The following is a 23970-nucleotide window of genomic DNA, read 5'->3' as shown; positions in this document are numbered from 1 at the left end:
ATTGAACAATCAATCAAAAATACTCAAAATAATTTAAACCAAAAAGACTAAAAACTATCCTTCTACTGTAAAGGCCTAAATTTAAAGAATAATTTTAAAAAATGCATACAATTAAAAATCATGCCAATATAATCACTTCTGTTTTTATTAAACTGTACATATTTAACTTAACTGCTGTTTATTTCTCCCGACAATTGTGATTTAATTAGAACCAGACAATTTCCACAAGCGGAAATCCCGAGAGGGGTTCGGGGGGCCGTGCCAGTTTTATCGCAACTGTCATTTATGACAATAGACCCGACTTGTCATTACAAAGTCATGTCCAAGTCCAGGCTGAAGCAGCATGTATCTGGACAATGACATGGTAAAAGGGTTGAGAAACACTGTACATGACAGGAGACTTTATTCATGTGTTTTAGTCATGTGTGGCCTGATTAGCTGATGCTGATTACCTGTCACCTGAGCTTCAGCTGTCTTCTTGATATACCTGGTGGTGTTGGCCCTCCCTATGAGCTGAGGTAATATTATGACTACAAATGGACGTGGCTGTGGTACAAAGAAACAATGAAATCAATCTAATGAAACAGTGTGTCTGTCTCTCTTACTCACGTGGCCTGGTCATAGTTTAATAGCAGTTACTGGAACATGAGGCTGAGAAGTTTGTGCAGATTCACACATGCATGTAACTTTTGCACACACACACAACCACACACACATGCGCGCTTCGTGTGCCAACACACAAGCAAACACACAATCTCTCCCATTCTCTTCATATGGGATATATGTGTGGCTGTCTTTGGCGACTGACATCGCCAAAGACTTTATGGGGGACTGTATGTGGATGAGAAGCCACCCACAGTGTCCCTCCATCCTGTTAAAGCAGTGTTACTCAACCAAAGAGCCAAACTGTTGAAAAATACCTTTGCAAGAGCCACAATCTAAGAGGTGAAAATTGGCAAAAACAGCTTAAAGTAGCAATAACAATAAGTCAAAGGTGGCAAAAATGGTCAAAAAGCAACAAATATGGGTGAAAATGGGAAGGAAAAGGGTCAGAAAATAGCAAAAATGGGTAAGAAGTGACAAAAACATCAGTTACAGGTAGGAAAAAATGAGTGAAATGTGCAAAAAACAGTCATGAGTGGCAAAAAATAGGTATAAAGAAGTATTTATTGACAAAATGTAAATCAGATGGGTGAAAATGGGGAGATAAAACTAAAAAAGGGCAATAATAGGATGAAATGATAAAAAATGGGTTAAAAGTTGCAAAAAAAACTCAAAATGGGAAAAATGCAGGGAAAAAATGTTTTCTTATTGGCAAAAAGAAGCTTAAATGGGCAAAAAGTAGGAAAAAAGTGGTATTTAATGACAAAACATTGCTTAAGTAGATGAAAAAAGGCAAAAAATTGTGAGAAATGGCAAAAAAAGTACTTTTTTAAGGTTTTCTGGGGGAATAACATTTAAATTAAGACATAAAAGAGCCACAAATACTCACAAAAGAGCTACATGTGGCTCCAGAGCCACAGGTTGAGTACCACTGTGTTAAAGCATTGTTTAAATGGGCTGCTTATTTGAAACACCTCCATGTGTGTGCGTGATCAGAGCTCATTGAGGGCTGTATGTGTGTTAATCAGCAATGACATCATCAAAGGACCATAGCTGCAGTTGCCATGGGGATATGCCCCACCAGCGACAAACTGGTCTGAAAGACCTGATTTCTGCCTCTGAGAGGCTCCTGAATAAATGTTAATTACAGGAAAACTGTAAATGATAGGTGAAAAGTAAAATGATCATGAGCTTTGGACAGTTCTGGGGAAGGGGAAGACGTAATTTTTTTTAAGATACTGTGAGAAATGACTGAGTTATAGCAGTGTAAAAACAGTCAGTTCAACAGGGGAAAAAAATAAGTTCACATTGGCTTTTATGGGACAAAATCAAGGACCACTGCCTAAACAGCTGGCTGTCATTTCGGTTTAAAAAGAGGTAGGGCTTCAAAAATGGGTTTATATGAGTCCCAGGAGCTGTGACCACATTCTGTGAAAAAATCATTCACCTCCTATGTATGGTTTGGCTGTAAGGGCGAGTTGTTCGCAACATGTTCAGTTCGTGTGTCGGCTCTCTCAGCCTCTAGGGTGATGACATCACCCACTCTAGCAGGGCGATTTTTAATCATTTTCACTCAACGCACAGGAGTTTGGAAGACTCGCCTATCGAAAACCGTAAACCCCATTGTCATACCAAAGACATTCCTGAAGACAGGACAAAAATACCTGCGTTTTAAAGTTTGAATGATCCGTGTAGGTGAAAGTATGGCGAAGCAGTAGGGGTGGTGAAAACCCCTATTTTTGTGGTTTCTTCGTCCCTCTCCCCATTCATTTCAAATGGGACTTTTTTCGCAGTTTTTTGCGAATAACTTTGCGAAAAATTGGCAAATCTCTTAGAAAAGACATAGCACACCGATCGGGAACAAACCACACGTTTTGATGTATAATTTGCAGGGGTTTTCTCAAAGCCCTAGGAGGAATAGCGTGGTGAAATTTTGTCCCGAAGATGAAGAAAAAAAGAAAAAAAAGAAAAAAGAAACGCACGGAAGAACAATAGTGGCTCGTGTCATTGCCCCAAGCCCCTAACTAATCATTTTATTGATGTTTTTACTTCATAGGTCTTGAATGGTTTTTTTACCATTTTTGTAATAAATTGTGTAAATGAACATGATCTAATTTCTGATATATTTGCTCTGAATTTCTGTGCTGAAAATTTTTAATAAATGAAACTAAATTTAAAGGGTAGTTGTAAAGCGTCTTCTTTGTCACCTTCAGCCTTTCGAGTTCAGACAAACCTGCATCAAATCTTAGAGAAAGTGACAATTATCAGTATACTGTGTTCATTACTTGATCGCGGTGATGTGTTGGCAGTACGTCAGAGTTTTGCTTTAACATGTTAGAATGCTGATTACATGAGGTTGCTATTTTCTCTTAAACCAAACAAGCCATGGTATATATTCATGAGTAAAACTTAGCTTTTTACTAAAAGGACAAAAAAAACTCTTCAATGTCAAAGTTAAAAGAGATTTCTACAAAGTAATGTCAGTCAAATAAAAATCTATAATGTAATAAAAGTGACAGCATAAATATTCACCCCTAAGTCTCAATCAGGCTCAAACATCTGGACTCTGGAATTTTACTCCATTCTTCTTTGCTAAACTGCTCAAGCTCTGTCAGGTTGCACATGGAACAGGTGCGAACAGTCCTTTTTAAGTCCGGACACTAATCCTCTCTTGGATTGAGGTCTGGGCTTTGACTCGGGCACTCCAGAACATTCATCGTCTTGTCTTTGAACCATTTCTATGGAGCTTTCTCTGTATGCTGCGGCTCATTGTCCTGTTGGAAAATAATTTACTTACAAGCTGTAGGTCTCTCTCAGGAAAAAGATTGTCCTCCAGGAATGTCCAGTATTTTGCTGCATTCATTCCACCCTCTGCTGCCTTTTTTTTTTTTTTTTTTTTAAGCTGTCTGGGGTGTTCTTTTGTCTTCATGGTGTAATGGTAGCCAGGAATACTGATAAACCAGGGACTGGATCACCATTTCACTAACTGTGGGACTACTAGCACTGATTGGCTAGAATTCTGTTGAATGAGATAAGTCACCTTAACATTTTCCTCCACATTTGAATTCAACAGTCCTGGTGTTTCAGTTTGATTAGTGTCCGTGTTAATTGGTGACTTTCAACCATCTGTAAATGTCTGTAACAGCAGCTAAAGACAGAATGTGTTTTTTTGTGTTTTTCATTATAATGTCAAAATAGACTTTTCAGATTGAATTTAATCTAAAAAAACTAAATAAATAGAAACAGACCAATGTTGAATTACTGTGTGTTGATGAAGCTGTACAAACAGGTGAAGGCGTGTTTCTCTTACATTTGCTGTCAGAGGAGGAGGAGGAGCCGTGCATGTTGTTGCTCCTGCTGGACGCTCTGCTGCTCTTCCTCCTCAGAGCCGCCGTGGACGAGGAGGAGGAGGAGGAGGAGGAGGAAGGGCGGGACCGTTTGACTGGACTGGGATCCACGGGGACCGAGGAGGGGACACGCTGGTAGTCATACACCCTGCTAACACACAAACACAGCACAGGTAAAGTCCCATGATGCACCAGTGCCTGAGGCTTTTGTCAAAAACATGCTCCTTAGTTTAACTGTTTTATCGCCGTAATAGAGCAGAAGCTATAACACATTTTATTGTTATTTATAAAAACTGAAGAGCTGCTCTGCCTGGTTGTGTTATTGACATGTTTAGAGGAAATGCAGAGTGTGGACGTACAAACTGAAGTGCAGTCAGAAGGATGCTGAAAGCTCAACACATTGTTAAACCTAGGTAAATGAATGCCAGTGATCCTGGCGTCTCATTCTGAAGGATTTTCTCTCAGCTAACCTGCTCACCTTGAAGAAAATCTCCTTAATTCTTATAAAAGTATTACAATGATCTATAAGAACATTAATTAAGAATGAAAGCGCTAATATTCTGATGTAGCTGCAGCTCAAAGTCAGCTCAAAGTGAATTTGGTCTTAAACCTGCAGCACAGCTGTTCCTGGTACCTGCTGGAGGTGAGCTCAAACTTCCTGAAGGACAGGATCATTTATCTTATAAAAACCTGCTCTGATTTCATTTCATCACATAATCCCATGTTTCTTCCTTTCAGCTTCTCCTGCTCTGCCTTCTCCTCCTCACAGCCGCCGCTGTTGTCGTCGTCGTTGTTGTTGTTGTGTGTGGTTGTTACGCTCCGATAGAGTATGCCGTGCTGTGGTGAGAGCTGACTGACAGCTCCAATTTGATGCAGAGAGCGATAGAGGAGGCGATGAGGAGGACGAGGAGCAGCCCTTCCTCTCCCTGCCAACCTCTGCTGTCTATCACAACATCCATCTACTGCTGGAGGAGGGCGGACTGAACACACCGAAGCTCTACACCATCTCACCAACAGTTCCTTTCAGATGCAGCCTCAGTGGCACAGAGAAGTGGAGCGTATTTACACTTTAAAAGGCATGACGAAAGATGATCCGTGTGCCATGAAAACAGTCAGAAATGTAAGAGAAAGACTGTTGTGTTTGAGCTGAAATTAACCGCTTCACACCTGAGCGCAAAGACGATGGAAAATAAATATTTCTCTTCAACCAGAAACTGCTCCATGCATCACTCCCTTCAAACACCAAACTCTGCTGAGGAAATAAGTCATTGCAAAAGGGAAATGTTATTTAAAATGCTGCACTTCTATTCAGCAGGTGCTTTTGTCCAACGCAGTGTATATCTGAGAGTACAAATAACACAAGCATGGACACAGAGAGGAGGAAACAGCATCAGTTTAGTGCAGATCTGACACAGGTGCTGACTGCACAGAGGAAATACCAGAGGGAGTAAGGCAGATTCATTTTTTACTTATCAACAACTTCATCAAAAGCTGCCCCCCCCCCCCAAACACACAAACGCCCACATTCATTCTAGGCTTGCATGATATATAATGCAAAAATCACACAGCAGGACGTGCAATGCTAGTCATGTGATCTGAAGCATACCATGATGCCATTTCTGAGTTGTTTTCAGAGGAAAAAAAGTCTGAATTTTCTCATTTTTATGACTAATCTCTATTAAAATCCCATCTGACAGCCTATGAGTCAGTGTCTGCAGTACACTCAGGCTACAGGTGACCCTGCTGCTGTCACAGATACACCAGTATGACTTCCAGGCAGATGCTGGATTACACAAGGCCAGTAATGCTGGGCGTACATTGTGCAAATTTCAGACTCAGCCACAAATTTTGAGTCACACAACTTGCTTGGAAGTTGCAACGGGGGGGTGTCGTTTGTCATGCTGTTTACAGGGGGATATGACTGCCTACAACACTGATCATCAACTGGTGGCCAGAGGGCCATATCAGGCCCCCCAAAGCTTCCTGGCCGGCCCCCAGAAGATCATTAAATCCAGAAAAGGAGGAAAAGAAGATGTTCTGGTTTAAGAGTATCGTTGGGATTAAAATGTCTGCAGCTGATGTTAAAAGTGGCAACAATGCTGCAAAAAAAGTACTGAAAACTGATTAAAAAGTAGCAAAAATAGATTAATAGTGGCAAAAATGGATAAAAGAGTGGCATAAAGGGGATAAAACATGCAGGAAAAGTGGTTTAAACAGGTTAAAGAGAGGCAAAAATTGGGTTATAGAGGCATAGTCCATCCTGACTTCAATTGTACAGTGTGAGCACATAAATCGTGCACGATGGTCGTGAATCATTACGGAACGGTATGAGTTGACATTTTGCCATGACAGTCTTATGGTCGGCTTGAAATCGCACAGTGTGTGCCCGGCTTAAGAGAAGGTATTCATGTTATCAGCAGCACCTTGTTCTGCTTTGGTTGCATTAATATATGGTGAACAGGGAAAATGTTTCATACATTGCAGGGCTCCAAAAATCTAAGTAATTACAGCTCCAAAGTGGGGATAAAGTCTGATAAAGTCTGAAGAAGAGCCCTGCAGTGAGAGTCGTTTTTCTGTTTGCTTCTTTTCTATCAGCCTGCAGCCTGTCCACTTAAGTTTGGATGTGTGCATGAAGACTTTCCTGCAAACTGCATTAATATGTGGTCTGTTAACAGCAAAGGCATGCAGATTGCTCTTGTTAAAACTCTGTGTGTACTGCTGTGTGTTTGAGCTCGACACAGAAAGTTTTATTTTAAGCTTGTTGTCTCAGTCGAAGCTCACACACCAAACAGCTGATCAAGAGATGAAGGTGGAAGAACACATAGCTGAAAGTTGCATCGTACAATAGTGCCAAACACAGAGGCTTTTAAGGGGAAATTAAATTCAGAGTTTTAGGACATAGCATACATTAGAGTCAACATGTTTTCTGGTACAATTTGACCTAAATCTAACTAAATTCTTCAGAGAAACCATACCCAGCTGAAGTGCTTTATAGTCTAGCCTGCCTGAATCTCAATCTCCTCCCTAAACCCTAAACCCTGAGCCATTATGGACTTAACTGACTACACCTGGAAAGTGATTGAAAGCATGAAGCTGCTAGAGCTGGAAGTGGTAGAAACAGGAATGGCTCATCCCTTTTAATCTTGAGTCGGCATCTTGCAGAGATTAAAAAAAAAAAAAAAAAAACAAGCATGCCTCGCCTTTAGACCTATCCTCAGTGAATGGAGGCTGTTTTATATAATAAACTAAGAGGAAAATTTCTTCTTATTTTGCAGCATCAATGCTGATTGCACCTTTCTTTTTTTTTTTTTTTTGTTTACCATTTTGCTCTTTTCACTTTTATGGCTTCCCCAGGGAATCCCTGTCAAACCATTATGGCATCACTAATGCCATTGACGCTGCCAAGTACCTTTAACTGTACCTTTCACTCATCATCTGTCCAACACCAACCCAACAGTGAAGCATGGTGGTGGCAGTATCATGCTGTGGGGGTGTTTTTGAGCAGCAGGGAGTGAAAGGCTGGTAAGGAGCAAAGTACAGAGATATCCTCAATGAAAACCTTCTCATGATTCCTATCCAACATCTCTAAAGAGACCTGAAAATGTCTGTCCACTGTCGGTCCCCCATCCAACCTCACTGAGCTTGACAGGATTTGCAAAGAAAAATGACAGAAAATCCCCAAATCCAGCATGCAAAGCTTGTTGGGCATATTCAAAAAGACCGGAGGCTGTAATCGCTGCCAAAGGTGCTTCAACTAAGTACTGAGTGCATTTGCTTTATATTATTCATTTTTAAATCTCCTAAAAAGCATCAATTGTCAAGAAGAGTTAGAAAACAAAGGTAACTTCATTTCCATGAATAAGAAGTCTTAGAGAAGCTGTTTTCGAGGCATGTAAGCAGCTAAATACAGAAACTTCTCATCCAAAGAGAACAGAAGTTTGTCGTTCTCAGCCTGCAGCTCTGAATCTTTCCTCTCTTAGACAGACTTTATTTTTATCTCCGTCTGAAAGAGTTTGTGTTTTTGTGTCGGTCTGCGAAGCTCTTTGTGCTCTCTGCTCGGAGTTTACTGCAGCAACAGAAAAAGAAAGACAGCAGCACAGCAGAGGATTAACATATCATCAGCAACTTTTTAGATTTGAGCCGCAGTGATCACAAACACACACACAGACCTCCTGCTGTTTGTCCCTGCAGCCTCACAAACATCAGGATAACACCAGTCAGTGTGTTGGTGGAGGAGGAGGGCTACTGTACCTCTCTAAGCTGATAATCCTCCGCCCGGCAGATAAACACCTGTAAATATTTACAGGACGGCCGTGTTGACACCGGCAGAGTTTCCCTCACACGCAGAAGCAGAGTTATTCTGCAGGAAAAAATTAAACACTCTGGATCGCTCCTGCAGGATTTTCAGACGAGATGAAGTACAGGAAATATTGTCCTGCTGCCGGCTGGAGGAGTCAAATCCTCTGATACAACCCGACGGAGGCTGCTCACGTGTTTTACATTAAATAAGAGTGAAAGAGGCTCACAGTGACAGAATTTCATTAAGTCTGACATCCTCTAATCCCACTGGGCTCCTCTAGCACAGGACCACAGACACACGGAAACAGACCGTTGTCAAGTAAAGACAACCAGGGTCTATTTGTTCACTACTTTATAGGTTGCTGCATTTAACTTGAGCTGCACAGAGAACATCCACGTCTCTGTGAAAGTTAAGATAGAGCAATCAGCATAGAGGTCTGGTTTCTGGAGAGGTCCCAGTTCTCTTTCTGAGCCCTGCTGAGGTGCACGTGAGCAGGTAAAGAAACCTAAAAAGTTAGGATGCCGTGTAAATTGTGAATAAAAAAAGAAGAGTGATTTGTAAATCCTTTTCAACCCATATCCATCTGATATAAGCAAGACTAGGACAGCATGGAAGGCTAATCTTTACCTGTTTAGAAGCCCATCGAACATTACTTAGCATTCTAAGATACTGTAAGATAATATTTCTGAACTATTATTTTCATATTTCCTCCTACTACTACTAAAGGATTAGATAGCAGAGAAGCTAATACGCAGAGGAATTCAGAGAAAGAGGAAGACAGAGGATCATTTTATCCTGATGTTACTCTGCTTACCTGAAAGGTGCAAAAAAATACTTCAACTATGAATCACTCCCATCACCTCTGTAATCAATGTGGTTTTTTTCCCTTAGACTCGAAGCATTTTGTCACAGGATTAAATGAAGCACCTGCAGAGGCGCAAGCATGGTGTTTTGTCGATTTCTGCTACCTCTTGAAATGTGCTACTTTGCATTTGCTCAAAATGCAAAACTGTACCAAACCGCATGAAAAGGAACACACTGTTGGGCATGTTTGAGCTTGAAAATCTTCTATGAGAGTTGCTTTGTAATTCTGAGCTGGAGACAGAGCAGATTTTGGATTTAAAGTAGTTCAAATCTATTCCTTGTGATACCCCTCTGTGGGCAGTACACTCAAATTACTATGTCAGATCACACAACCTTTCCTATGTTGTTTATCTGACGATAAAACACGGGTGAGTCTTATTTAAAAGGTAGAAAACCCTGGCATAATCTTCCAGTGGTGAGTACATACCACCCATAACTCTGTCTGGCTGAAAAACTTCAGAGTTCTGTCATTCATGTATATGATGTTCTTGTGTTTGGGAACCTAAAGAAGATAAGAGAAGAAATGATGGAGGAAGAGACAAGAGGATGAAGCAGATGAGAGAACAGAGGGAGGGAGAGCATTAGTCTGAACAGCTGCCAGCTCTTTCCTTTTTCATGCTGTCAGCCTCTTTTCTTCTTACACTCATCTGTTCTCTCCATCTTCTTCTTCAGTGGTGCTCTACAGCCATCATTCAGCTTCCTCTTTCATTTCCTCCTCCTTTTCCTCCATCATTTAGTAACTACAGGTATTCCTCTCCTAGTTAAGATTATTTTCTAGTATTTTATAACTACTTTGAATAAGTCTGACCGTAAACCAAGCTTCCAGCCTGTTCTTTGAGCTCAGGTGTGTTCAGAGCCGCTGACAGAGAGATGATTTATAACAAACTGCTTTCACTGAATTTGTCGACTCCTTCACACTAAGTTGCCATAGTGGCACATTTCCCCCCACCCAGCACCCGTCCCGGCGGCGTGTTTGTTGTTTTTTCTCTGTTGTCATGAATTTGCTGAGTCCTCTGTGTGCGTGAATAAAAGCCGAGTCACCTTCAGAGCTGTCAGCCGCTTTTAAAGACCGAGGAGATGCAGCACAGCTCAGAGAAAAACCTGTTCACAGCTCAGCACATCACTGCTCAGGCCTGAGTCTGATGTTCACTGAGAATTATACGCTTAACCTGAGCTACATTTAGGCTAATGGAGGTAATGATGGGAAGGCATCATAATAAAATAAAGAGAAACACTTTACCTTGCTAAACATATGTATTTTTTATTGGCTTCAAATGTAAAGCTACATTTTGCAGGAGTGTACTGTAAGCTGAAGTAGAAAAATGCTGTTAGACTGTCCTCCGTCTCTGTAGGTTATAATCAACAGGAGCAGTGAGCAGACTTTTCCTAATCACCACATCAAAGATTGGGATCCAAATATGACCATCTTTAACATTACAGCACCAGAACACTGACTGACAGCTGAGAGTGATCATCAGGATATCCTCTAACACAGTGGTTTTAAAACGGTGTGCCTTGAGTCAAGTCTACGTATGTGTGCCTTGGGAACTTGTCTAACTATACATTATTACTACAACTGTGCAACAACTAAAGACAATATAACCAATGTCCTTAGCGCATGCAAGCCTCAGACACTGCATTGCATCATGCAACATCGCACCATGCAACATTGCATCACGCAGCACTGAATCATACAACCTTGCATCATGCAAGGTGAAGTAAACATCAGAGATGCTTTCCCACAAGCTGCAACTGCAGGAACTATGCGAACTATGGTGATGCAGATCTTTTTCCAAGATGGTATTCCTTGGAGCACCCACATTGTTAGAAACCCTTCTGCATCATCAGCAGGGATCTCAGGTTCACAGGTGTTTCACCCCTTCACCTGTAAACCTTGCCTGAGTGGGGCAGCAAAGACTGACTAGCCTTCATCTGCAGAAGGGTTCCAACTGGGGGCTCTCTTCAGCCAGAGCCATCTTGAGCTGGTCTCGGCTGCTGCGGCTATGTCCCTGGTGGTTTTCTTCAGCTGTTTGAGCTCCAGCCCAACCCTTTGGAGGAAATAGCGCACAGAACTTGCTGGGAATCCACGGCAGCCCACTCAATGGGGAAGATGGTTGTGTGCCACCCTTTTAAAAGAGCTTTGTTGATCAAGTCCTGATACTTCGACTTTTTCTGTTGGTGAGACATGGCTAGCCTCTCTTCCCAGGGCACCGTGAGCTCGGCAACTATGATAGTTTTCGTGCTCCTGAATAGCAGGACCATGTCTGGTCGGAGGGAGGTCACTGCCACGTCCTAGGGAAAACAAGTTTCTTTTTTAGGTCTACACACAGCTTCCAGTCGAAGGCGGGTTGCAAGGTAAACGGCGGGTTCTTGGCTGCCGTGCTAGTCTTAGGAGCCTTGTTCCCAACATTACACCATGCAACATTGCATGCTCACTGTCTATCTGTTGTCTGTTAAAAATGTAATTGTCTCCCCTGAAAATTGACTGTTTTCCACATATAAAAATCCAACATCTCCTGCTTTTACTCAGAAAATGGAGAATCAGAGGTGTGGTGCCTTGTATTGACTAATCTCTAACGGCTGTGAGTCACATAGTTTGGTCTCCATGTCGGCACAAGTCAGACCATAACATCTCATAAATGGATATGGACAATATCCATGCGTCAAAATTTCCACTTTGTAAAATAAGATAAGTTTTGGGAGTGAGACAAGTGGAAGAAAATTAGAATCTCTTCTGGTAGGACACTCCTGGTGCCTTGTCATCCTCTGTGCATCCTCTTTCTTTGTTACTTGTCCATCTAAATGCGAGCGACACAAAGGAAAATAGGAACAGAGTGTCTGGGGATAAGCCTTGCACCATTACTCACAGGCTGTCAGGATATGACAAAAGGAAACTCTGACACCAGACTGATTTTGGAGCTGGCGCTCGCTCACATTGCATGCAGTTTGGACGTGTTGTGACACATGTAAAGGTGCTATTTTAAAAGGACATGAATATGGTGTGCCTTGAGTCTTCAGCTTGATTTTTTGGTGTGCCATAGGCAACAAAAAGCTGCTCTAATAAACACTCCTCTATGCTTTAATGATGAAGAATTTCCTGCCCTCTCTTTTCAAACAGCAGCATAACCGACCCAAAGACATCATAAATACATCAAACTGTTCATATTTTTGTAGACTTTCATAGCGTTGTAAGGAGAAGGACTCTCCTCCACAGCAGATACACCAGTATAAAATTTCACTGAAGCTAAGTTCCGGCTGGGACGTCTCTGATTTTAGTGAATAAAAATGGGCCCCCTCCTTTTACTGTTTTATTTTAACAAAAAAAGAGTAAACAAGGGAATTAATCGAAAAGACAAATTAAGTAAATTAAACTGAATGAAACCAGTGTATGAACCCAACAAGAATTAATAACAGACGCACTTCTAATCTACCATTTTCTGCAGCAACTTTGAATGTAATCAGTTTGTCTGCAGTGTTATTTCTCTCTTTAAGTGTTTTTAGGGTCTTTTTCCTGCTATAGAGCTGTGAACTCATTAAACTGATGAGAAAGCTCTTAGAAACCTTTTCCATCCTCCTCTTCTACCTTCAACATTTGGTCTATTTTTTGTAAATTTCTGCACCATCTCTCTTCATTTATCTCCTTCTCCTTCTCTCTTTCCTCCCACAGAATCTCTTTATTTCAGTCTCAATCTCATATTCTCCATCTCCCTTTAATCTTCATAATCTGATTTAATCTCCTGGACTCATTGCTGTATTTTCCCACCCTCTCTGATGTTTTCAATCATTGCACGTGTATCTTCTTCATATGATCGTCATGTAGAATGATCAGAGCTAGCAGCTGTTCTTAAGCACCTCTCTAACCGTCTGAGAGCTGAAAACAAAAAGGTCAAACGTGGCTCCTCTCGTAGTTTTCATCTTCACGGAGCCGTAGACATCTCTGAGAGGAGGAGGAGATGTTCGTTTTTTAACCTCCAAGTCGGCAGTGCGCTGCCACCAAACAGGAAGTGGGTGTTCCTCGGTAGTTTTCAGACACAAATGGAGAGCAGAAGTTCATCTGCTCTGAGAGGATGACAATTTCCTCCTCTCAGCTGAAAATGAGCAGCAGGAGTCACCCAGGAAACACTTTTAGATGCTCTTCAGACTCAGAGTTTAAGGAGACACGTGAGGTCGACCAGAGGAGATCAGGAGCAAATATACAGGAGAAATTCAGCTTTTATCAACAACACTACGGGATTACTGAGCACATTTTCCTTCAGATATCAGACAGAAACCTCAATGCTGATTTGGAAAAAGACATGAATAATCCATCTCTTTGATTCAGCCCTCAGACAGCCAGGACTATACTGGGTTTTAAATACGCTACTGTGCTCTCTCCTGTTAGGGGTTCAGGTCAGAATCAAACTCAGTAACACCATGGTCCGTAAACCCGTTTCTAGTAGTTCTGGTTTCACTGTGGGCAGGAGAAAAGGAAATCAGAATCTCCACAAAGCTCCTTAGCAGATGGATGGGCTCTAAATCTTCTGGTAGATGGCTGACAGCATTGACTCTAGACTCGATAAAGACCAGTGGACCAACAGCAGCAGATGACACAGAGCCTGCCACTGAGACCACAACAGTCCAGTTCGGTTTTTCCTTAGCCCACTCCAAGCGGGTCCTGAAAAATGAAGCCAATACAGAAGTACAAAACATTGCAATATGGCGAGTGTCTCCTTGAGGCTGGCTGCAGGAACACTTGAAGTCCTGTCTGAACACCTGTTAAAAAGACCTTTTTACACTAGAAATAAACTGGTTTACAGCCTGGTTTAAAAACCCATGTGTCTCATTAGCTAGTGTCTTCTTGTGCTCTCACTGTACAGGGGGTGATTTTTTTGTACCACAATGATTTAGATCAGATTTAGAAAAAAACTCACAACGCAGGCCGTTAGGTTGATCCAAAGTTGGATTGAGACTGCGATTTCAAAATGGAAGCTGCTGCGGATTGGCTTCAAAAGCTGTTTGAGTCCGCCTATTGTAAGCAGACGTCTGACGTCACACAGGGTTTGTCCAATTCTTTCAACAGTCTATGGCCCACTCTGATGATGTCTGTGGTTCAGGATTGGCTTAACATCAGGAACACGACACTTGTAGTCCATTTCCTGGACCCGTCTGTGTGGTGGTTCTCGATCCACTGACTCCAGTCTCAGTCCAGTCCTTGTGAAACTCCCCTAAGTTCTTGAATCTGCTTTGTTTGACGATCCTCTGAAGGCTGAGCTCATCCCTGTTTGTCTTACCACATTGTTCCTTTCAGCCAACTTTCCATAACCTTGCAAAGCAGATGGATACGGCCGTTTCCTTGTTTCTCACTGGTAAATCCATCTTGCAAAGCTCCCGTCTGAACCGTTTGGGCCCGGCTAGGAAGGGACAGGACCAATCAGCAACGAGGGGCAGTACTTTCAGGCATGGCAGAGTTGTGACGTAAACAAGCAGCAGCAAGAGCTGGTGCAGTTATGGAGGAAGAGATTAGCGTGGATGCTGTAAAGTGCCAGTTTTATCAGAACTTGACAATATGTCTTCGTTAAAAGAAGAACAAAGAACAGCAGTGAGTTGTTTTCTTTTAAAAAAAAAGTCAAGTACTGACATGTCTATAGTTGCCATGGTTCACGTTATTCCTCAGTAGCTGCACACGCGCAGCTCGATAGCGGCTATGTCATGTGTTTTGTTGCTCTGATTGGCCCGTAGAGATAAGACAGACAGAATGTTCACCCAATCACACTCCGAGTTTTTTCAAAGCCTCTGCCTTTTCTCAAACGATTCTTATTGAAGCTTTCCCAGATGGATGTGACGAATCCATCTGGTGTGTCAGGTTAAACTTTCCTTGAAACTGCTTTGATACAGCCTCTGAGAACAGGCTGACCTGTCAGCAGTGACCTTCTGTGGCTTACCCTCCTTCAGGAGGATGTCAACGATTTGCTACTGGTTACTGTCAAGTCTTTTCTATGATCAGGGTTGTGTGAATGAGAGAAATGAAAGCTCAGGAAATCTTGGCAAATTTTCCATAATATTCTCATATTTAGATAGTGGGTTTTGATTTTTGTAAGCTGTATTCATCAGATTCAAACAAAAAGGCTTGAGATATTTAATTTTGCATGAATGAATACATATACATTAGATTTTCTGAAGTAAATCACAGGAAAAAATGAACTTTTCAGGATATTCTAATTTTTTGAGGAGCCCCTGTTAAAGCAATGACATGATTACTAGAGTGGGTAGATGATTGGTACCTGCTGTAGTGGTCTTCAGGATATCTGTCAAACTCCACCTCATAGTCCGATCTGAGGAGAGGAAAGGAGAGAAAAGTTAGACGAAGGGCAGTCTTGACAAGTCTAGATCAGTGTCTGTCGTACTAACAAGGTGCTTTTACACTGATAGACGTTGTTGTGATTCACATGATAAAACTATTCATTGCTGTAGTTTTCCCTTGGCTCATTTCATGTTCACACTGCACACTGATAAGTTAATTGATAGGGGTGTGCCACAAGGTTCCATTCTGGGCCCTTCGCTCTTTTCTATTTATATTAATGACACTGAGAAATGGGGATCAGCTGAGTGCAGTGAATGTGTCTCAACTGACTGTACTATAAAGACACGTGTCTGGAAGATTCAGTCACTGATAAATCAGTGTTCATGGCTGTCATCACACCATGAAGACAAAAGAACACTCCAAGCAACTCAGAGAAAAGGTTACTGAAAAGTCTAAGTCAGAGGGCTGATACGAAAACATTTCCAAAGCTTTGAACATCCCCAAAAGTTCAGTTAAATCCATCATGAAGGACTGAAAGAATATGTCACGTGTAAATCTGCCTAGATCAGGCCGTCCTCACAAACTGAGTGAGCGTGCAAGAAGGAGACTAGTGAGAAAGGCCACCAAGACACCTATGACTACTCTGAAGGAGCTTCAAGCTTCAGCAGCTGAGATGGGAGAGACTCTGCAGACAACAACTGTTGGCCGGGTTCTTCACCAGTCAGAGCTTTATGGGAGAGTGGCAAAGAGAAAGACACTTCTGAAGGACCAAAATTGAGCTTTTTGACCATCAGAGAAGACGCCAAACACTGACATCATCACAAACACGCCAATCCCACTGTGAAACACGGTAGTGGCAGCATCGTGCTGTGGGGATGCTTCTCAGCAGTTGGCACTGGATGGCTTGTAAAGGTAGAGGGTAAAATGAATGTGCCAAAATATAGGAGAATCCTGGAGGACAATCTTATTCAGTTTACAAGAGAACTGTGGCTTTGGAGAAGATTTACTTTCCAGTTAGACAAGAAGCTAGTACAGAGAAGCTACACAGAAATGGTTCAAAGACAACAAGGAGAATGTTCTGAAGTGCCCAGGTCAAAGCCCAGACCTCAGTCCAGTAGAAAATTTGTGGCTGGACTTGATAAAGGCTGTTCATGCCTGATCCCTACACAACCTGACAGAGTTTGAGCAGTTTAGGAAAGAAGAATGGAGTAAAATGGTCCAGATGTTTGAGGCTGACTGAGACCTATCCACACGGACTCAAAGCTGTGATTCCAGCCAAAGGTGACTCTAAAGATTTTAGAACATTAAAAAAGAATGAATTTAAAAAGCAAAAAAAAAAAAAAAGTGATAATGAGCAGTAGATAAACCATGACTACAATGAAATTAATCAGGATATAATGTTGAGTTTATCACTCTGTTGATTTAGATGTGTATTCATCAAACTAACAAAAAGAAGTAGATTAGTGAAGACAATGAGACATGACTGTTTGAGTAGATAATCACTGTTATAATGAAGAATATAATCAAATTAAATCCTCTGTCACTCTGCAGCAGGCTGCTGTCTCTGGAGCAGCTCCACAGGCTCGAGCTGGACCAGGCAGATGGCATTCAGAGTGACGGATCAGGGTGCCAAAGAGCCTGTGGGCAAGGCAGCAAGCAGGGACAGAATCTGCACCCATTCTGGCAACTCAGCTCCCCGAGACGCCGTTTAACTGGGTCAGTAAAAGCACAGAGAGCTGCAGAGAGATCTCAGCTCTCACTTATAGACTCTAGGGCACCTAAAAACAGACCTGGTCACGTGTTAGAGAGGAAGAGGCAGACGATAGAAGGTCTACTGACACACTTACCAACGTTTAAAAAAGAGAGAAACATGCTGCAAAGATGTGCTGACTGGTACCCTGAAATAGTCGCTGAGGGGAGCGTTATGACAGCTGCAGAAGTGAATCTTGATGCAGACTCAATGGTACCTAAAAACAACCCAAACTATTTATTGCCACCACACTGACAAGGGCAGAGACTGGAGGCTTATGTTCAGGTTGTCTATTCATACATCTTTCAGTCTAAGCCAGGGGTGGGCAACTTTGGTTACCAAGAGGGCCACATTAATTTTATTCTAATGCCAGAGGGCTAAACTGTTATAAACTATCAGATATTAGCAATTTAACCACTGTAGTAGCTAACGATTTCATGAAATAAAAAATATTTAGCTTTCATGAGAACTCATTACACCAACATTTACTTTTTTAACTCAAGTGCAAATGGAAAATCTTATATGAGCTTAACCCCTAGATACATAAGTGGGTTTTGATTTTTTGTAGATTTTTTGAAATTCTAGTTTTTGTATTACTACCCCACTCTTTCATAAGTGGGTCAAAAATGACCCGTATTCACTTCCTATGGAATTACATTGGAACCTTTGATTCTTAACACTTAACTGTGACTGTCAGGAACATATATTTTGTGGACCACACAGACTAAACTGTAAGTGCCAGCCCTCAAGAAGATTACTTTATACTGCAAGATCTGATACATGTACCTATTATCTTAATTTTTTAGCTGAGAAATGTGTGTGCAGTGTGGCATTCAAGACTAGTGAGTAAAAGAATATATCTTATTATCATGTATCAACAAATTAACACTAGCTCTTTGGGGTTTAATACGCTCAAGGAAATGATCCATATCCCCTTGATTTCCCACCGTCACAAAACCGTCAATCAAGCCCTTTGATATGTGTCGTTCTAACAATCCCCCCACCTGCTGATTTAACAAACTGCAAAGACGGCATTCCTTTTAAGATGTTATAGGGATTTTTAAATTAGGCGAATAGAATTTGCAGCTGTACATGGAAATAAATGTTTATAAAATACTGATAATGTAAATTTGAAAAAAAAATCAATCATGTGTTGCTGAATAGTTGTAAATATGACTTATAGTAGCAAAAAATCTCACGGCACACCTAGACTCACCTCAAGGCACACCATTTGAGAACCACTGCCCTAGGCTATACTTAAGAGCCACATCTACCCATAACTCCGCCCTAAAGCTGTAGTTTTGTTTTGTTTTGATCAGATTATTTTCCCATGCCCTTGGTAATGTACAAAGATATCCAGAGCATGACCGGGGTTGTGTCAATCCTCCTTCCTGCCCAATGGGGCCCTCAAGTGGGCGTACTCTCTATTACATGCCTAACTTCAGCCTCAAATTTCTGACCAAACATGCATAAAACTTCTGCACAGTACATAGGCCTTTTTTAGGGTTTTATCAGTGAAATAATCAAAATCAATGTGGATTTTTGATGGCAGTGTACCACTTCTTCTTCTCTCTTGGGTCCTGGGGGGCTCTGCTTTTCTTAGGTACATGGGGAGGGCTCCATGGAAAAATGGTTGGGAAGCACTGATCTAATGTTAGCTAGTTAGTTTTGCAAACTATAAAATAGACAAATTTGATGACAGATGATTAGAAACACATACTCTTTCACGCAACAATCTGTTGCATTTTATTTGTATCCACTGTAAAAATTAGTGTAATGTGGCAAACTGTTTTGTACTGTGATGAAAATAAGCAGTGGGGATGAGCCTTTGGCTCTGTCACGCCTGAAAAAAATCACACTGGATCCATCCATCCCAACAGAGCTTCATATGGCACTAGGTCTTACATCACAGCTGAGCTAAGTTGGGGGGATGGAGAGCAACTTTTAATTCAGTCTTTGATAGGTGGCTGTGAGAACAAACTTATGCCTTTATCTGTGATATTCCCATGGTTCCTCTCCATATAATACAGAGGCAAACAATGGATTTTAAAATGAGGTTTGGGTGTGAAAGAGGAAGAGAGCAAGCGATAGAGAAGGAAGCAGCAGGTGCTGATCTGAATCATTAATCACCCATTTAAATGGCTTAGACTGATGCGAAAATTTGCATAAAATCAAACCTGTTCCAGAAAAAATAATTCAGACAAAAAATTGATTATTTTCCAATTTCCAATTTTTTTAAATGTTTAAAAAAAAGCAAAAAATGTTTAAAAAAAGCAAAAAATAACAAGATTTCACTCATGAAATCATTCTTGTGTGGACCAAAATAAAACACAAAACACATTACAAATGTTTATTCTTAACCAAAAATCACAGAAGTGGCATGAAAACACATTAATTCTAACACGGGTCATTTTTGACCCACTTATGGAAGAGTGTATGGTCCAGTCACTCGTGCATCTAAGGGTTAACAGAATTAAATCATTTTCAAGGGTGAACAGAGAACATAATAGTAACTGATAATTCCTATATTTTATTAGCATAGCTTTTTTCATACATGCATTTAGTGATGCATATTTAAAAAGTTCTACATGAAAAATTACAGGCAAATATATCTTCTATTTTTTTTGCAAAGCATGTGTCATAAACTGGTTATTAATGATTGTAAGAGAAATGTTTCCATAACTGAAGAACCCCTTACAGGATCTTCAAACTTTGCACAAATGTCCACTCAGACTCAAGAATGAACTGAAAACATTCTGGAGGTCAAAGGTCAAGGTCATCAGGGCTCATGTTCATCTCTTGCCTAAAGGAATTTTACAATTTAAATTTTTTCCACCACCAGTCCAGTGTCAGCTGGCCAAGGTCACTCAGACATTTGTCTTCCCAACGATATTGTCCGGCTCCTTTTTTACAATTAAACAAAACAGTCAACTTCACATTCACGCTTTCTGTAAGGGCAAAGGTTTCAGACTCTGTTGATCTGTCTTCTTTTATGGTAAAATAACAACCAAAAAAGGTCTGATACTATCACAGTACTCTGTAGGAGTGTAACTAGAGGAGGGCAGTGAACTGGTACATATACTAAAACCAGTTAAATTTCTGCTACTGAAAGGATTTTTTTAACACCATCATCACCAGTTTAAATGTCTGTGCTGTGTTAAAGTGCACATGCACCACTGGTGAAGGCCACGCCACACCAAGTCACACCACACCACATCACGTCACGTCACATCACGCACACCATGCCACATCACAACCTACCAGACCACATCACGCCAAGTCATGCCACGCCATGCCACATCACATCACATTCCATCACGCCATGCCACACCCTACCACATGCCACCACATCACACCACGCCACGTCATGCTGCATCACATCACCTCACACTACATCACCACATCACACTACAGAACGCCATGTCACATCCCGCCACATCATATCACGTCACGTCACACCATGTAACATCACGTCACGTCAGGTCAGGTCAGGTCATATCAGGTCATGTCCCCATCAGGTCACCATCACACCACGCCATGTCACCATCACGCCATGCCATGTCACATCAGGCTACGCTGCATCACGGCACATCACGTCACACCATGTCCTGTCACGTCACCTCACGCCAGGTTACCTCATGCTACACCACATCACAACAAGTCAGGCAACACTCTGCCCCACCACGTGACATCATGTGACGTGACATAATGTCACGTTGCATCACGTGATGTCATGTCGCATCACATCACTCCATGCCACCAGCTGTTAGTTTTAGCAGTAGAAGAAAGCAAATCAAGACATCTTGACTTTAAAAGAACACCTTTGACCTCAGCCTGATGTCCCCTGACTTCATTCAAATTTAAATGAGATCTTTGAGGACAAACATCCAAAGAAGAAGAAGAAGAAGAAGAAGAGGAAGAGAGCCACAGAGATTAGAAAAGAGAGATGAAGCCTGAACTCCTAAACGTAGAAGCATTTATCTACTGAGGAGAAAAATCAATAACCAACTAAGACACACAAAGATCGACTTCAGCGGCTGATCTCTAACTGGCCTAATGAAGAGGGTACAGAGAAATAAAGGCAGAGATGAATTTGAAACAGGAGACCAGTCTGGTTAGAAAAACAGCTGATTTGGTGCCATATTTCATTTCTGGCTGTTTTCTAAACACCAGTATCCTCTCATTCATCTTCATCAGCCTGGGCGTGTATTAAACAGTGCTTATCAGCGGTATTGATTCAGGGTTTCAGCTCAGCCCGTGTTTGTGTGTAGGAGCAGACCTTTAACATGACTATTGATCCTCTAAATTACTCTTCATGGCTCTCACTGCTGCTGTTCTGTGTAATTAGGTATGACAGTACAGCAGCACCGGAGCGGACTCGCCTCAAAGTGGTCAGAAAACCCGCTGAAAACGTCCTTCTGTGTGGTTTGTTATAAAACAATCTGATTCATATCCATGGTGCTGCGTTCAGAGGGATGAATACTGCCTCATTCTTAAAGGTTACTCTTCTTCATTGCTGTTAAAAGCTGCTGGAACACTTCACAAATCAATTTCTTTCAATCCACCTGGCTAATTTACCATCAGCTCTACAAGCTTTTAAAGGACCTTCTGTTAAAAGAATTCAATAAAAACCATGAATATGAACCTTCTTCAGTGAGTAAATATGGGTTTTAAAACACATTTTCTTTTCAGAAACACTTGGAAAATGTTGAAGATCACAGCTAATCTCAGAGCGGGTCATGAACTCCAACACCATTGTGTTTAGGATAGACTGTATACAAAGATGGACGCCGGCTTCTTAAGAACAAACAGCAACACAAATTTTCCAATCAGAGCCAAATGTTACTGATCAGCGGGTCAGTTTGGACTTGAAATGGAACAAAATATGTGACAGAACAGGGAGGGTAGATGTGGAAACTGTGAGCCCATGAACCTGGAGAGCTATGGATGTCAGAAGTGGGACTTAACACTTTGTCAGGACATTTCTGATCAGAAGACAGCGGCTCACAGACATACAGCCTGCTTAAAGGAGCAGCGAACACTGAAATCTATGGAGGTTAATGCCACTACTATTGCCTCATATCCCTGTAACACCCACACTCAGGTTTGCAGCTGAAGACGTGGTCTGAGGGTTTAGTTTCCTTCTAATTAAACAGGAGTGTAGAATCCAGAGTACTTATCTGTGCCGTTGTGTCAGAGTCGTTCTCGGTGTAGAAACCCTTAAGGTGCCAATAAAGCTTTTAATTTGCAGAGCGCTCCTGCTGCAGACTCTAATGGAGTTATTAGAGAGCTCAGCGGCTGTTCTCCTGATGGGAATAATTACACCACAGCGAAGAACGTCGATAAACAGCAGAGACTAACACGTTTACAGAGAGCGCTAACAATCGATGAGTTGTTCAAACATCCTTTACAGAAGTGATATGAGGAGTCTGCTGCTACTGTGGTGTGGGTTTACCGAAGGATAACGGGGAGAAGGAGGGGAGCAAACAAACATGGCTGAACTGAACCCAAAAACAGCAACATGAGAGGAGACGCGGCGAGGAAATGAAGAGGAATTTGCATTTATATAGCTGCTGCTTAACGCTAACCCCCATCAGACACTAATGATAGCATTCAGCACCAATAACCCCCCAGCACACACACACATGCACACACCTGCTCCCTACATCAATGTTTGTGTGTTCATCCATATTCATGTGGCGGCCGGTGAGAGCACGCCGAGCTGTTTGGTTTGTGTATTTCTTTTCTACACACTCTCCTCCTCCACCTCCATTTATTCTGATTTACCGCTCACCCTCGCCAGCCCGCTGCAGTGTCATAAATCAGCAGCAGCGTACTGTAGCATGGCGTGGTGAGACAGCGGTTAATGGGCCGTTCAGCCACGTTCCTGCCTCCTCAGTGCGCTCGGCTCGGACCCAAAGGCGGGCCTGGTCAGTTCAGGTGACCTCAGGCTGCAGCGAGCTCTAAGAACCTCGCAGATAACGGAGACACAGTTCTGAGAACATGGTTCTGATGTTTTTAATTGTTTTAGGTTTGACAAAGCAGTTGTAATTACCACTTTTAGGAGACTTTTCACCACAGAACTGGACGCTGTATTTCAGCAAAAGTCTGCTGTCTAAGATATTAACTGCCAGATTTGGAGGGGTTCTCCTTCCTGCAAAATTTCCAAAACACCTGGAACTCCAACCTAGCCAGATTCCGTGTCTGTCAGACAGATCCATCTTGCAAAGCTCCAAACGTTTTGCCTTGTTTAAAAATTTATGAGACGAGTGCAGCCAACCTTGAGCAGAGATCCTGCATGGAGATGGGACAAAGTTCCAGAAGGACAACCATCACTGATCTGGGCTTTAAGGCAGAGTGGCTAGACCAGTGTTTCGCAACCCTGCTCAGCCAAAGAGCCAAACTGTTGAAAAATACCTCTGCAAGAGCCACAATCTAACAGTGAAAAGTGGCAAAAACGGCTTGAAGTAGAAATAAAAATAAGTTAAAGATGGCAAAAATGGTCAAAATGCAGCAAAAATGGATGAAGAGGGGCAACAATGCACGAAAAGGGGCAAAAATGGGGAGAAAAGGTGGAAAGAGTCAGAAAGTAGCAAAAATGGGTGATAACTTAAAAAAATGAGTTACTGGTGGCAAAAAAAGGTCCAAAAGTGACAAAAACAAGGCAAAAAAAAAAGTGAAAAGTGAATAAAATGGGCAAAAAGCAGTCAAGATTGGCAAAAATGGGCAAAAAATAGGAAAAAGTGGTATTTAATGGCAAAAGGATGCTTAAACAGGCAAAAATGGTGAAAATGGCAAAAATGAGATAAAAGTGGCTACAAGAAGT

General features: G+C 41.7%; 1 protein-coding gene across 1 annotated transcript in view; it reads right to left on the bottom strand.

Annotated features, from left to right (window-relative positions):
* Positions 1–23970, bottom strand: part of LOC121515787 (RNA-binding Raly-like protein) — a 70679-nt gene that overhangs the window by 20324 nt on the left and 26385 nt on the right. The window contains exons 4-5 of the mRNA XM_041796766.1: positions 15375–15425; positions 3914–4101 (exon numbers count right to left, since the gene is read on the bottom strand). Of these exons, the coding sequence (XP_041652700.1) occupies positions 3914–4101; positions 15375–15425 (239 nt within the window). The remainder of the gene's footprint in view (positions 1–3913; positions 4102–15374; positions 15426–23970) is intronic.

Source organism: Cheilinus undulatus, linkage group 9, assembly GCF_018320785.1.
Source record: "Cheilinus undulatus linkage group 9, ASM1832078v1, whole genome shotgun sequence".
In the NCBI taxonomy this organism is placed as follows: Eukaryota; Metazoa; Chordata; class Actinopteri; order Labriformes; family Labridae; genus Cheilinus; species Cheilinus undulatus.
The sequence above is the reverse complement of the archived record's forward strand: the minus strand, read 5'-3'. Positions and strand labels throughout refer to the sequence as shown.